The sequence below is a fragment of the Oncorhynchus tshawytscha genome, linkage group LG17, assembly GCF_018296145.1.
Source record: "Oncorhynchus tshawytscha isolate Ot180627B linkage group LG17, Otsh_v2.0, whole genome shotgun sequence".
NCBI lineage: Eukaryota > Metazoa > Chordata > Actinopteri > Salmoniformes > Salmonidae > Oncorhynchus > Oncorhynchus tshawytscha.
The window spans coordinates 21,215,222-21,231,536 of record NC_056445.1 but is presented as its reverse complement, the minus strand read 5'-3'; the positions used below and the strand labels follow the sequence as shown (position 1 = coordinate 21,231,536).

At 43.6% G+C, this 16,315-nt stretch overlaps 1 protein-coding gene across 1 annotated transcript in view; it reads left to right on the top strand.

Annotated features, from left to right (window-relative positions):
• Window positions 1–249: 249 nt before the first annotated feature.
• Window positions 250–16,315, top strand: part of LOC112217060 (membrane-associated guanylate kinase, WW and PDZ domain-containing protein 2) — a 310,671-nt gene continuing 294,605 nt past the window's right edge. The window contains 1 exon segment of the mRNA XM_042300405.1: window positions 250–750. Within this exon segment, the coding sequence (XP_042156339.1) occupies window positions 453–750 (298 nt within the window). The 5' untranslated portion in view covers window positions 250–452.

Genomic DNA, 16,315 nt, shown 5'->3' with positions numbered 1-16,315 from the left:
CAAATGTGGAATTTCGGCAACAAAGTATCCATGTCTATGAAAACTCGGAAAATGTGTCTGTGAGAGATGGAGGCGAGGCGGCTGCTTTCTGCTTCTTCCCAGTTCAGTCTGATCTAATGCGCGTGGCTATGCCAGTGGAAAATACCGTTAATTTTCTCTCCTTCATTTTTTCCTTTCTGCGGGAAGCTTCGGATTCGGGAGCCTTGCCTTCTCTCCTCCTACAGACATCACATCCGGGTCAGTTGGCTGCAACTGTGTGTATAGCGAGCTCAGTTCAGCATCGCAGGCTGAGACAGCTGCTGTGTATCCAGTGCTGACATGGATACCACCACTGGCTTTTGTTGAAACTGTTCACCATAACATCAAGCTGGGAAGCTAAAACTAGGGAAGCCCGCGGACAGGACCGATAATTTCTTGCATGGGTGCCCTCAAGGGATAGCCACTATTCAGCCATGTCCAAAAGCCTGAAGAAGAAAAACCACTGGACCAACAAAGTCTACGAGAGTGTCATTTGCAGGAATAAGGAAGGGGAGCTTGGGTTCGAGTTGAAGGGAGGCGCGGAGAATGGACAGTTCCCTTATATTGGGGAGGTTAGGCAAGGCAAGGTGGCCTGCCAGAGCGGCAGACTGTCCCAAGATGAACTACTCCTTGAGGTCAATGAAACGCCAGTGGCCGGACTAACCATCAGGGACGTACATGCAGTGGTTAGACACAGCAAAGACCCTGTCCGCCTTAAGTGTGTCAAACAAGGTGAGTGAATTGTCTGCACGACTCTGCTATGAACTCTTTTGTCTGTTGTTGTTTAAAAATGCTTTGACACGTATTTCTATTGTTCCCCAAAAAATATTGAAATAACGAATGTCCGAAGTTGAAAGAAGACGCGGCTAGGGAGCGCAAACTTTTCTTGTTGCATCCTGATCTATTGTGTTCAAAGGGCTGACATGCAACAAAGTTACATTAAAATGATGGTTATTTTGTAGCACAGCTCCTTATATTTCTCTATAATACAGTTAATGTTGCTAAGTAGCAGAATTGGTGTCATGACTGGAATGGGGGTGTGTTATGTTTGAGGAGGTGTAATCGGATTCAGTTTGCATATCCCGGAGGCGGTCGGCAGCTATCGATGATCTTGTAAAATATGCTATATATTTTTAATGGTTTGTAAATGTTCTGCCTTGAGTCATGTTTTGGGATTTATGTCGTTGGCCTGGCTGTCAGACAGGGTGGAATGTTACTCTGGAATGTTATTGTCAGGCGTGTGGGTGTGGCATTTTGTTTCATGATTTAGTAATGTGAGTTCTGATGTTGGCACATTTTAAATGTTATATAATTTATTATCAAGGACATATATTCTACTACATAACTATCATATTTCTTTAATTTAGCGGGAAAAGGTGCACAAGTTTGACTACGGTTGCAGGAGAAATAAGTCACCCATGCCATGGGCGATTTATTTGTATTTTTATGGATACAGTATTCAATTATGCATTCCGCGAGTAATTGCTCCACGTGCTGATTGCGTTACATTAGATGCACATGTGCTCATGCAGGCTCGCGCCTGAAGTCAGAAGGCTTCACGGTTTGGAAACATAGTGACATGAAATATGTATCCCTTATTGTTGTGAGATTCTTCAAATCTAGATGGTTAGTTTGGAGTTACAATATGTAGCCCATAGTAGACAACTCGTCCATGTATTATTTGTAAACCATATCAGGAGATAAGGCTATTGAACAGTAACATTCATTGATTAGGCTTGGGTACTCTTATAGAAAACATACATTCTCAGTATGCATGGATAATATAGCCTATGGGAGTTCCTTTGTGGGGAGAACTGGACTCATTATGGTTGTAGTAAAAGTGAAGGTGGCTGCTATGAACCAATATTTGTCATCAAATGTTTTTTTAAATTTAGTTATAGTAATTTTCAGCAAACATGAATACATACATACAAAATGAAGTTTCACCTCCCATCCCAATCCCACCCCACCCGAGAACCTAAGGGATCAAATGAAATGAACATACATGGGTCAAAAAAGAAACAAAAGAAACTCAAAGCAACACATCACAAAGTGTTTCAGCTGCAAGATGCAGTTGGTTCAAAGTGTCTTCTTTAGCTCCATATAAATAACATGCTGCTATGAACCTTTCAACTGCATAGACTATGGGGCTTTACTGAATATAGGCCTACGTTCTGATTGTGGGCGGCTTTAAACACACACAGTAGTTATGATAGAGAGCCTATAGAGATATAACACTTGCAGGAAAACCTATATTTGCATTGTACACAGTGACGATCCTATGCCCTTCCCTACAGATTTGTTTCATCTTCTCTGAGTTAATAACATGAGATGTCTTGCATTTCAGGCTGGGTGAGAGATCTGTCGTCAAACCTCTTTGGGGTAAAAAATAAATAAATAAGCAAAACCCTGTAAGGAGCTTTGGATCAAAGTCTTTGGCTGTGTGCTTTGTGTGATTGGGAGGCCGTCCCACGTCATACCCAGGGGATTTTCTCAAATGAAAGATATATGAACCTAATTTTCACACTTCCTCTGTTAGACACGTCCCCATCGGATTGGTCAAGCTGTGGAAGTTTTGTCATGGCTTTGTTTGAATCACTTTAATAACTCTCTCTCGCTATAGTTGTTTATCAAGCAGGTTTTGCTTGTGCCAAATTATTTATCTTTTAATTACAGACGTGGACATACTTTGATTGGACAGTATTATGCTCCTTTTTCAATTATCACATACTAACGAGTTTAATTCAATTGTTTTTTTATTAGATGAATTGTACCTTGTAATGTCTTGGCATTCTTTATACATTATGTTGTAGAGAGGCCATGTTTCAGTGAAGATGATACCAGCTGGCTCAAATCTGTTCTAATTAGAAGCTCTTGGTATCTTTCAGTGAAGATGATATCAGCTGGCTCAAATCTGTTCCAATTAGAAGCTCTTGGTATCTTTCAGTGAAGATGATATCAGCTGGCTCAAATCTGTTCCAATTAGAAGCTCTTGGTATCTTTCAGTGAAGATGATATCAGCTGGCTCAAATCTGTTCCAATTAGAAGCTCTTGGTATCTTTCAGTGAAGATGATATCAGCTGGCTCAAATCTGTTCCAATTAGAAGCTCTTGGTATCTTTCAGTGAAGTTGATATCAGCTGGCTCAAATCTGTTCCATTTAGAAGCTCTTGGTATCTTTCCAGGCCAAAGAGCTTTGGTATGCCAGAGAGACGGTGGGTGTCAGGTCTGATATGACATGATATGGAGATTCTCCATGCAGATTGGCAGGGTAGACAGTTTATCCCGACTGCTACTGTCTTGCCCATTCAGAATAGATTACACAGTAATATATACAGCAGAGTGGCACAAGTCTGATAGTGACCTTGAACGTTTTGATGCCACATGCCAGTCCTCTTATCAAGAGAGCTGGGGACACCGCTGAACGTAGCCCAAGTGCTCATCATTCTCAGCCATGACAGTGCTATAAGCGAAGATACATTTCTCCTAGTCCTATTTTATCACAAAAAACCAATGGCTTGCCTGTCCTAGATAACTCAAGGAAGCCAAAGTGTCACTCTCCCTCTTCTACCTTCCAGTTGAAGGGCAGTATCGCTGACAAGTTTACACGCTTGGTTAATCTCCAATGGTTGATCAGGGTGTTGTAAATAATATATCTCGTGTTGAACAGTGTGATGCTTCAATAAGGTCATAACTCGAACACATCCTCCCCCTCAGACTATTGCTTTACACATTCCTTCCTCCTCCTTCATTGTGGTCTTTGATGCCATTAAATAGTTCTACATCCTATTTTAATGGGTTTACAGCCCTGCATCTCTGTTTAGCAGTAGTGATGTGCACAGGTTATGTGATTAGCTGTGCTGGAGCACTCAATTTCCATTGCACTTTAACCCTTGTGTGGTGTTTTTGTTATTCACCCAATGTTCACGGGTCTGATGGACCCACCACATTATTGGGTTTTTAAAACAATACAGCCATAACAATTTATGTAGAATGTACGTATATAATTTCCAAGCAATATACACAGCATACATGGTTAATATTTGCCATTTACCTCTGCTAGATCACATTTATCAATAATAACGCTTTTCATAAAATAAAAGTGATTTTTGTAATCAAAAAAAGATCTATTATAATCAAGACATGGATTATTTTTTTATTTATATATATATATATATGAGATGAAGGTTTTCATCACTATTGATGTTTATTGCTTTGAACTGAACAAATTGGAAGGACAAATTTTACATACAGTATTTTATGGAAATGATAAATCAGCCCCATTGAACAACAATGTAAGGAAGATCTACAAACCACATGAGGGACAGAGTTTTACTGTGTGTGTGTGTGTGTGTGTGTTACAAATGTATTTCTTGCACTTGATGCATGTGAACTGTTTCTTCCTGTCCTTCTTGTGTCCACACACATCACAGCGCTTCTTCTTGTTGCTACTGGCTGCAATCTAGAATGATGAAAACACTTAATTCAGGAATTTTACTAACACCTCACTCTCACTCTCACATGCATACACTACCGTTCAAAAGTTTGGGGTCGCTTAGAAATGTCCTTGTTTTTGAAAGAAAAGCAAATATTTTTGCCCATTAAAATAACATCAAATTGATCAGAAATACAGTGTAGACATTGTTAATGTTGTAAATGACTTTTGTAGCTGGAAAGGCAGATTTTTTGTATGGAATATCCACATGGGGGTACCAGAGGCTGATTTGTATTTCTGGTCAATTTGATGTTATTTTAATGGATAAAAAATTATTTTCTTCCAAAACCAAGGACATTTCTAAGTGACCCCAAACTTTTGAATGGTAGTGTAGTTACAACAGGCCAAGGTAGGGGAGTCAGAAACACACACACACACGCACACTTACTTCCGGTATTAGAGTTGTTGGTTCTGTGGGTCGGACGGATGGGGCACCAGCATCCTCCTCCTGAATCCTCCTCACGATGGCTGCAGAAGCTGGGGTCTTTGGGATACGTTGACTCCTCTGGATTTGAGGTCTTACCAATGCCTTGCCCAGCTCCTTGAGAAAGAGCCGTCTCCTCTGGGGCTTCCCTTCTATTCCAATCTGGGTTCAACACCATCCAGATGACTAACGCGTTGTATGTCCAAGATGTTGAAGAATATCACAAGTGTCCAGCGTAGCTTTCTTCTTTTACAGCTGTAGCCAGTCACCAGCTTGTCTAAATTGTCCAGCATTGCTTTTGTGGCATTGTAATTGTACATTGTAATTCTAATCCATTATGATTTCTTGTTTTTTTATGTTCCTGGCCACAGATTCTCCCATTCCTATGCAGCGTACTCATGAGTACCACACTTTTGCCTTTCTTTGGTACGTAGCACACTAGGAACGTGTCGGCCGTGAACACGAACCTAGAGGAATTGATAGGCCTGTTCCGTGTATTCAACAGCTGAGTTGGGAGCTCTTGCTTGTTTTTTCATACTGTTCCAACCATCGTCAGCTTCCTCTTGAGGAGCTTCTGTCCCAGTTTGTGTGAGATTGTGTCACGTCCAGGACAACCTGAATCCCTTAGTTCTTCTCAGGGGCTCCTCCATCTGGCTTCACAGGGGAAGGCAGTCCACTCACTTGTCCCACACTGACCTGATTGCATCTAGCTTGTCTCTCTGCCGCCGAGCTGGTCTGGTGTCTCGGTTATCGAAGCAGATAATCTTGGAAATAATGTGGAAGTTTTCCAGAGACATTGTTGCAAAGAAAAGTTCTCTGCCAGTTTCTGCATCCCACAGGGATTCTGTGGATTCCCCATTGGATCTGAAAACACCAGCAAGGATAAGAACCTCAAAGTATGCATGTAAATGAGTTTTTAGTCCGTCTCCTTCCATCTCTCCCTAAAAACACGCCTTCCCTCCAAATTAGTGCAGTCTAGAATGATTTTCTGGATGGTGTCTGGGATGAACAGTTGAAAAGAAGACTTTATGTCCTGAACATGAGTAACCACCATCTGCGTCGGCCCTGGTTGCATCCGCATCACATTGGCAGCCATGCGGGGTGGCTCATTCCTTGGGCAGGAAGACCATTCAATTTCACCATTTTTTGACATCCATATTTCTCCTCCAGCAGACTGCTGATGAGCTGGCTGCTGACGGGCTGGTCCTGGGGCTGGTTGCTGACGGGCTGGTCCTGGGGCTGGCTGCTGATGGGCTGGTCCTGGGGCTGGCTGCTGACGGGCTGGTCCTGGGGCTGGCTGCTGATGGGCTGGTCCTGGGGCTGGCTGCTGACGGGCTGGTCCTGGGGCTGGCTGCTGACGGGCTGGTCCTGGGGCTGGTTGCTGACGGGCTGGTCCTGGGGCTGGCTGCTGACGGGCTGATCTTGGGGCTGGCTGAGGGTCAATCTCATCCTCTTCTTCCAACTCAATGTCAGACTCCGAATTGACAGAGACATGATCCTCATATTCTGAAAATTCTCCATCTTTCATAGTGGAAGACGCTCCTTCCACACTAACTTCTCTCTCTGCAAAAAAAAAAATATTTCTAAATCCCTCTGATCAGAGATTATTTTTGCCATTCTGATTGATTGTGGTAAAGAGCCACACCTGCAAAGCTATTTATTTTTTGTTTCCCTCCCCCAATTTGCACCTGGCTGGGGTAGAGTGTGGGGGGGGGGGTGATTTTGTTTAACAATGTATCAAAATAATGTATTGTAATAACATTGTGCAGGTTCCCGCAAGACATTGTGGGGTTTCACACACTACAAAGGGTAAAGAGTGCGAGAAAAGCGTCAGACAGATAGGCAGACAGGCAGACAAGCAAGGAGACAGACAGGTTATTGGTGCTGTGTTGAAACAGCAGGCCCAGGGAGGAGGAAGACAGAGTGAAGGCACACAGCAAACCTTTTTGAATCATTTTGACTTGTTTTCACCTACACACACACTTTTCCACACTTCTATTACCCTCAGGTCCAGTGGACACGAACACCACATATGTAATATAAATGTGTAGGGGGTTTTACATGTTCTTCACAGAAAATGAGCCAATGCCAATGAGTCTCATTTTTCTTTTAATAAACATTGAAAATGGGTCCCACAATTTCCTGTACATTTTTTCATGACCTGTGTAATTAATCCAAGTGTTCCTGTTGCAGTCCACACGCACACACGCACACTGCAACTAAATTAGAGAATCTGAGGTCTTCATTGGTCCTCTAGGAGAGGATTAGATGAGATTGCCAGCAGCAATCAACTCTGTGGTCAGGATGTAATTAGAATATCTCAACTACAGCTGATTGGGACATTACCCAAGATAGGACCCAACACAGGACAGTTAACACCCTGAAATTGAATGGATAGACTCAGACAACTGCGGTCTAATGAATCTTCACTATGAGAAGGACACAGAAGAGATATGACTGGCAGGCAGCAGAACCAGCTCTGTATTCTGGTATAGCCTCAGTCAGTGGACTGACACTAGTGGTGTACTCTTATGTAAAGGTGATTGTATGTTTGTCACTAAACCCATCAACTCCTGCTCTGTTTTCCAGAGGCTAAGCTGTGGTTCAGCAAACCAGTCTGCTTTCCCTCACAGCCAGGCTCTGCTTCTCAGCCAGTCTTTAGTCAGTGAGTGGGTACGGAAGTGGGACTGTATGGCACCATAGTGAGACACCAGTTTCTCGTGACAGACGAAACATTGAGTAGCTGGCCAGGCCAGCGTGAACACGAGATTTGGTTCTGAGATTAGTGAGAGACTGGCTGAGTGCCCAAGATGCAGACTTGGCCTCCCAGAGAGGTGTTGGGCGCAGGTACGAGGAGACATTTCCAGGTCAGCTCGAGGCATTGGTTGTCCTTGTCCACGACCCACTAGGCACCCTGGCTAGAAAAATGAATTAAGTCAGAGTGGCATGGGCTCTAGACTCTGTGGATTCCTGGAGTGTTGTTACTCTACACAGCAACAAGCAACTATGTCCATGACTACCCTCCGAGCAAGGAGAAGGCATCTATAAACTTTGCTTCATTTTAAAACCCCTCCGTCTTTTTCTCCTCGAGCGCTCTGACCTGTCAAGAGCATGTTATCTGAAGGAGAGAGGAGGGTAGGGAGGAGGACCTGACTCACCAACAACCGCTCCAGCACGCATGCCCCACACAGGGAGTACAGTTTTTTCCCCCCGACTAGTAACAACATCTACAGACAGGAATACACATTCTGTCTGAGCTCCTGGACGTTGAATTGTGTTGCAGCTCAGCCTGTCTGTTAAGCACCCAGATATGTTGCACAGTTGGTCAGACTTACTTGTATAATTACTTTGGATATGTGCATGTTAGTTATTTTGGATCTTGAGGCTTTATGCATATCTGACTTGGCAAGCTTCAGTCTATTTATAAAGTAAAGGGTGATATTGGTTGTTATTTATACAGTATGTAAGTAGGCTATACAGTGTGGCTGTAAGAGAGAGTGAGTTAGTTGGTGTACTGAGGTCTGTTGGCCCGTGGTGCTGTTACTGAATGATGGATGTCTGTGAGAGTAGACTGGACTGGTCTCTAGTCTCAAGTGGAGGGTGGAGATGGACCTAACACTACCCTAGCATCATGTCCGCTCGGTCACTTTGGAACCAGACCAATTCATCATCGCTATGTCAGTTCACCTCTGAGAGTGTGTAACACACACACACACACACACACTACCTGCCTCTGGGACTATTCTGCTGCTGTTTCTCTTCAGTCATGCGTCCTAACGTGCCCTGTGTGCGCTCACTCACCATCCCCTCAGGTTGTCAGCGTACCTGTGAATCAGCGAGGCTGGATAAAGGTGGAGACATCCTGCTACTGTGTGCTGTTTTTACACTGTCTGACTCCCAGCCTGACCTCTGGGGACAGCTAGGTAGTGATACATCAGACCAGACACTCACACAGCACAGCAGACCTGTCTGTCTTATTCATCCTATCGAGCTGGCCAACTCTCTCCGTCAACCTCCACTCGAGGGGGTTCCGTGAACTGTCTATGGAGGAGCGCCACTGTGCGTCCTCTGCACCGGGGACTGGTGTCCGTGATATTGTGGGGAGTTTTTCTGTTGTGTATCTTGTGAATACAAGAGTTGAGTCTGTGTTAGATGTTTCACCAGAGATGGTAGAAATCAGGTGTGAGATGTCTGCATTAAAAGACAGTATTATCATGTAATCTGTGCCACAGTTTTGGAAACTATAGTGAAGTAGTCTGTAGTAAAAGAGCAAAATATTTCCCTGTTACACTGCAAGACACTGCAGTTAGTAGCAGTTTGAAAGTATCTCTGACTGCCAAGAGACATAACATAACCTAACCTAAGCATGTACTTCATCCAGACGGACCTAGATGATAAATAACTTTTCTATTATTTCTCTATTTTCTTTCTCTCTGCATTGTTGGGAAGGGCCTGTAAGTAAACATTTCACTGATAGTCTACAACTGTTATTTACGAAGCATGTGACATAACATTTGATTTGATTTCAATAAAATGCATCTGTACCTACAGTATTTACCGGTACTAGATATTTGGCATTTGACACAGATACTGCTGCAAGCCAGATGCAATATCTGTTCTCCACACATTGTGGCTGACCACCGTCCGTTACCAAGGAAGCTAAGCAGGGACACCGGATGTCATTATCATACTCTATTTGACATAAACACCCCCTGTGAAGTGTCTCTATGAGATGTTTTTCAGTTTATTTTGAATCTACTCATGCTAAAGGAAATGGACTTTTACAGCTCCACAGAGAACAAACCAGAATGCGTTGTTACCAGTGCTATCATGAAATGACTTATCCGTACTTGTGATATATTATATTAGGGTCATCCCTGGTTCGCCTATAGCTTATTGGATTTGAGCGGAAGTTATTTATATTGAATCTCTGGGCTTCTGTCGGATGTGTAGGTTTAGATACACGTAGACCTATAAGTGAATAATTGAAATTGCATGGTGTATTCAGGAAGTATGTTTTCCAGAGGGTCCAACATATGCTGCATATGCTCACATGAATCCCTTGTATTACAATCTCAAGATATACATTGTGGCAATTTGTATATATTGGATTGTTAATGCCATAGAACGTCACACTCAAATACCATCTACTCATTCATGATTACAATGATGCGCGTGCACACACACACACACACACACACACACACACACACACACACACACACACACACACACACACACACACGCTACATGTTCATGTTTTTAAACGTATGTGAATTGTAAAGTTTTGCAAAAAAGGTTGCAAGTTCAAATCCCCGAGCTGACAACATACAAAATCTGTCGTTCTGCCCCTGAACAGGCAGTTAACCCACTGTTCCTAGGCCGTCATTAAAAATAAGAATTTGTTCTTAACTGACTTGCCTAGTTAAATAAAGGTAAAATAAAACAACTGAAACCACAAGCCATCTCTGTTTCACAGTTGAAGTGGATATTTTAAGACTATCTCTAAGTAGTGAATGTGGGATCAGACTCTGATGATGTTTGAAAGACAGAGTGTAATTGACATACACTGATTGTACAAAACATTAAGAAAACCTTCCTAATATTGAGTTGAATCCCTTTTTTCCCTCAGAACAGCCTCAGTTCGTCAGGGCATGGACTCTAAGAGTGTTGAAAGCGTTCCACAGGGATGCTGGCCCATGTTGACTCCAATGTTTCCTATAGTTGTATCAAGTTGGCTGGATGTCCTTTTGGGTGGTGGACCATTCTTGATACAAATGGGAAACTGTTGAGCGTGACAAATCCAGCAGCTTTGCAGTTTCTGACACACTCATGCCGGTGAGCCTGGCACCTACTACCAGACCCTGTTCAAAGACACGTAAATATTTATCTTGCCCATTCACTCTCTGAATGGCACACATACACAATCTATGTCTCAGTTGTCTCAAGGCTTAAAAATCCTTCTTTAACCTGAGCAGGTGTTCATAATATTTTGTACACTCAGTGTGTATCATTATCCAATCAGAAGTCTCTGAAGTGTAGAACCATAGCTGACCCAGACAGTAGTGCTGAGTGATAAACTAACATTTTGGTTATTCTTGTTTTTTAAACTACTTATTGACCGACTTCGGTTCAATTATTTGAATTCCATTTCATTTGCTTTTTTTCTGTGATCTCAATGTGCAGTTTCTGTGGAGATGAAGCCTGAACTGTGTGATGTAGTAGGGAGTTGTAGTTTCCAACAGGCCAATATTCTGCGTAGTTTAGCTCAGAAAACGTGGTAGTTAACTACAATGACCATACTCCATTGCGAGCCCGCCTGTGCGGAGCAGACACGGAGACTTAGAGAGAGAACTTGCGATTGAGACGGATAGAAAGCAGTTGCTTTGGGAGCCTGAAAATACATGATCTAAGTGATTGATAGTTGGTATTCAGCAGTCATAAAAGTATGCCTTATTTACTTTGAAGAACTACTAAAATAGTGATTTTTGTCAGCAGCAGTGGCAACAGCTCTATAACGATGACATGGAATGAAATAATAAAGTCATCATATATATGTATTTTATTAATGCAAAGTAATGTGAATAAATGATGGTTAAAGTGATAAGCAGTAATGGGCAGTCACTACCATCATGGGACTTGTTTTATTTAGGGTTGTTACAGCCTTCAACCCACATAATGCATAGTGCATTTAATGTAAAAACATTTTTTTTAACAAAACCGAGATCGAAAGTCGCGTTTATTTTTTTATCATCTTACCAAAGCCGAATTGATCTCAAAAAGCACAAATCGCTCAACACTACCAGCCAGGCATACCAGCCAGTCATACCAGCCAGGCATACCAGCCAGGCATACCAGCCAGTGGATGAGCTGCAGTAGTTTCTCTCCAGTGAGTGTGAAGGTCTGGCTGACTGGTGTGTGGGTGTGCCTGGCAGTATCAATTCCTCCTGCTGAGCATCTGACTGCAGGGCTGTGAAGGTGTCCTTGATCAAGGACATGGCCTCCACCATAAAGATATTTCAGAACAACCAGACTGGATCTAGCAGTGTTTCCTGTAGATTAGCTAGGCTGGTTTTTAATGGTAAAAAAGGGTTCCAAAAGGGTTCTGCGGCTGTCCACATAGGAGAACCCTTTTTGGTTCCAGGTAGAACCCTTTTTGGTTCCAGGTTCTTCAAACGGTTCTCCTATGGGGACAGCTGAAGAACCCTTTTTGGTTCTAGATAGCACCTTTTTTCTAAGAGTGTAGGGATACGTTGTACTGAATCTAAACTTCCTTTTTAAGCAGAACTTGAACAGGCCTACACCGGACCAGTTGGTTTCAGTATTGGGAGCAACATTTCATAAGGGCTGTATTTCATATGTGCAGCCATAAAAGCAGAAGCCTTTGAAATGTAAAGCATACCTCTTCAGAAATCCTAAACACATCTACTTATACCCGCTATGCATTGAAAGCCCCAATATGTTGTGTTCTTCACGCGCTGATGTTGATCCAGAGTCTGGTCGAGTATGGAGATGTGAGGCAGCACACTAACAGTAGCTTAGCCGTAAATATGTCCCCGTGTGATGTTTGTCATCTAGTGATTATGAAGGCTCCCTCCATCCCTCCTTCCCTCCCATGGATAAGGAGATTCTCATCTTTTCTACACAAATCAAAGTGTCGGGCCGAGGCGGGGATTTGCCTGCAGTAAATGCATGGTTTCTCTGGGGGCTGGCAAATCGCTGGCTCGCTATCGATGCCAATCAAATTTGCCTACAGGGACAGTGTTGGCACTCTGTCAATGTGCCGTGTTGATTATAGAGTAGGAGAGTAGTTTGCGTACAACCCAGCGCTGTCGAGGAATCATGGATCACAAAGACGTAGAGGATTTTAACCATCTGCAGATGCTCGGTATGGTTGGCAACCGAACATTTATACAGTATAGTGTAAAATGCAATGACAAAACGTGCATGCAGAAAACACAGACCTTTGGAATCTTGGAGAAAATCATTGAGGGTTGAGAGACAGAGAAGCTTACTTATAAAACAGAGAGAAAGAGACTGTAGAGAATATTATGCAAACCCCACAGCCTGCACCGGTTCATGCTGAATCACTGGGAAAGGGAACAATCAATATTGAAGTGAACTGTTGAAGCCCCACTATATTCAAGGAGGCTGGGGACCTGCTGTGTATCTGAGAATTAGGATGGACTGGCCACTGGCTGCTACAGCAGAAGCTTACCTTCACCTCTGTGTGTGTGTGTGTGTGTGTGTGTGTGTGTGTTTCAGAGAGTGTGAGAGAGAGATGAGAAACGTCAAGAGAGTGAGGAACAGTGTGTGTGCGTCTGTGTGCTTCATAGATCGGCCAAGCTGGCAAACTCAAAGAGAGTGCGGAACAGACAGTTGCTTTTTTTCAGGTAGAGGCAGATCTGTTCTATGAAGATGCGGGGGAACATTGATTTACTGCTGCCCAGTACAGATCCCACAAGGCTCATGCGAAGGATAGTTAAGTCTAGCCCTACAACTCAATTCAATTTTAACTTGCTGGTAGTACAGTATCTCTCTAGCTTTCTCTGTCCCCTCCTCTCTCGATCTTTACATTTCTCATCTCTCCCTCTTTCTGTTTTCTCTCCCGCAAAAAGAGGTCATCCTAAGTCCTCACCTCAGCCCATAGTTAAGCCCAGTCGTTTCAACTCCTTGGAAAGAGCTTCTTGCAACTTTGCTTCTTTCTCTCCCTCCCTCTCTCTCTCACTGTCTCTCTCACTGTCTCTCTCTCTCTCTCTCTCTCACTGTCTCTCTCTCTCTCTCTCTCACTGTCTCTCTCCCTCTCTCTCTCACCGTCTCTCTCTCTCTCTCACTGTCTCTCTCCCTCTCTCTCTCACTGTCTCTCTCCCTCTCTCTCTCACTGTCTCTCTGTCTCTCTCCCTCTCTCTCTCTCAATGTCTCTCTCTCTCTCTCAATGTCTCTCTCTCTCTCTCTCTCTCTCTCTCTCTCTCTCTCTCTCTCTCTCTCTGCATGCTGGGAGTGATTGGTGCATGCTGGGAATTGTTTGAGTGAAGGAGTGCGTGTGTTGTGGAGAGTTAGATATTCACAACTTTCTTTCGGTTTGCTATTTCTTGGTGGCATTTTTTTTTTTTGATGCATGATTAACGTTATTATTTTTGTTGTGGTAGAATTAAGTATTTTGTTTTCGTATCGAAATTACCCTGGTTTTGGCGGGGATGGCAGCCCGAATGGGGATGCCGTCCCTGTCACTTCGGCATGGCTTTAGGTGTGTTACTGAAGCTGCTGTCACGGTGGAGGAGTTTCTGGTCGCCGTAGGAGAGAAGGTAGGCTATGAGAATATTGCGTATGCATCCCGGATGAATAAAGCTGTGGTGGTATTTCTTAAAGAAGAGTGTCTAGTTGATCGGATGGTTGAGCATGGTGTACTTCTTAAAGGAATGTTTATTCAAGTTACGCCGCTTTTTCTCCGTCAACAAGGGTAACGATTTCAAATGTACCACCGTTTATTCCTAATGAGCTATTGGAGCGCGAGTTATTGCGCTTTGGGAAGTTCGCCAGTTCAATTAAGGTTGTCCCATTGGGTTGCAAACACCCGGCGTTGAAACAGGTAATGTCATTTCGGCGACAGGTGTTTATGTTTTTGGACTCACCGGAGCAGACTTTAGAGTTATCGTTTAAAATCAAGTATGACAATAGACTGTATATGGCTTATGCTAGTACGGGTAGTCAACGGTGTTTTGAGTGTGGGGATGTTGGTCATAAGCGACATGCTTGCCCGAAAAGGGAGAAGGCAGAGGGAGGGGCGCAGGTGGTCATCGTAACGCCTGGGCCCACTGATGTAGGGAGAGGTGAACCGACAGCGGTAGAGCAGCCACAAGCACCTGTTGCTGAGGAACAAGTTATCCGTGTTGAGGGCACGGGGTTGCAACTTGTATTAGAAGGAAATGTTATGCTACAGAAAAGTATTGTTGTAGAAGGTAAGGATGTATCTCAGACTGGTGAGCAGGTGCCCAGTATGAGTGCTGGGGTAAAGGAGGGGGTTCATGTGGAGCTAGGCTCCCAGGGAGTGGAGGAGATGCCCACTACGAGTGCTGGGGTTCATGTAGAGCTAGGCTCCCAGGTAGTGGAGGAGTTGCCCACTACGAGTAATGAGGTACAGGAGGGTTTGCATGTGGAGCTAAGCTCCCAGGTAGTGGAGGAGATGCCCACTACGAGTAATGAAGTACAGGAGGGTTTTCATGTGGAGCTAAGCTCCCAGGTAGTGGAGGAGATGCCCACTACGAGTAATGAAGTACAGGAGGGTTTTCATGTGGAGCTAAGCTCCCAGGTAGTGGAGGAGATGCCCACTACGAGTGCTGGGGTTCATGTGGAGCTAGGTTCTCAGTTAGTGGAGAAGATGCCCACTATGAGTAGTGATGTTCAGGTGGGGCTAGTCTCCCAGATAGTGGAGGAGATGCCTGGTACGAGTGATGAGGTGCAAGTGGAGAGTGTTGAAAGGGATGTGGTAGAGGGGAGTCAGTTGTCTGTGTTCTCAGCTGAGGAGGATCAAGAGAAGGATATGGATATCTCTTTAGATATGACAGCTGCTGGTACGGACTCAGTTTATGATCTAGAGGAGGTAAATGAGTTTCTGGATCAGACTTTTGGGAAATCTGTCAAATTGGCAGATTATTTTGATGTTGATAAGTTTGTGAGGTCAGCTGTGATGTTACAGAAGACGGTGGGGTTAGACCAGCTGAGTGAGAAGAAGCGGTTTCGCTTGAGGAAATTTATTACTGCTGTTGCAGCAGCAAAAGGTGGTGGGAAACGTGTTCAGGTTAAGAGAAGAAAAAAATAATGACGATGATCATGCTTCATAGGGTGTCTTTTTTCTCGTTGGTTTCTCTGTGGTTTCTTCTGCTTTTCTTTTCTCTTTTCTACATGGAGGTACTAAGGGTAGGTTCTCTCAATATGAATGGGGGAAGGGACAGGAATAAGAGGGCTTGGGTATTAGAAGTAATAAAACAGAAAAGGCTTAATGTAGTTTTCCTACAGGAGACACATAGCGATGAGGAAAATGAGGTTGACTGGGGTATGTGGTGGGAGGGGCAGCATGTACTCAGTCATGGTACTAATTTCAGTGCTGGGGTGGCAATATTGTTTTCCTCAGGCTTAGGAGTGACTGTGGTATCTATAACAGAGATTGTCAAGGGTCGGGTTTTATTGGTCAAGGTGGATGTTATGTTTTTTTTTTTTTTTTTTTTTTTTGAATGTTTATGCTCCTAATGAGGGTACAGAGCGTATTGCTGTATTTGATCAACTAAAGGAAATGTTAAGACAGTGTGACCAAGAGGGGTGTATGGTTTTAGGGGGTGACTGGAACTGTACAGTGGATTTTACTGTTGATCGCACCGCTGA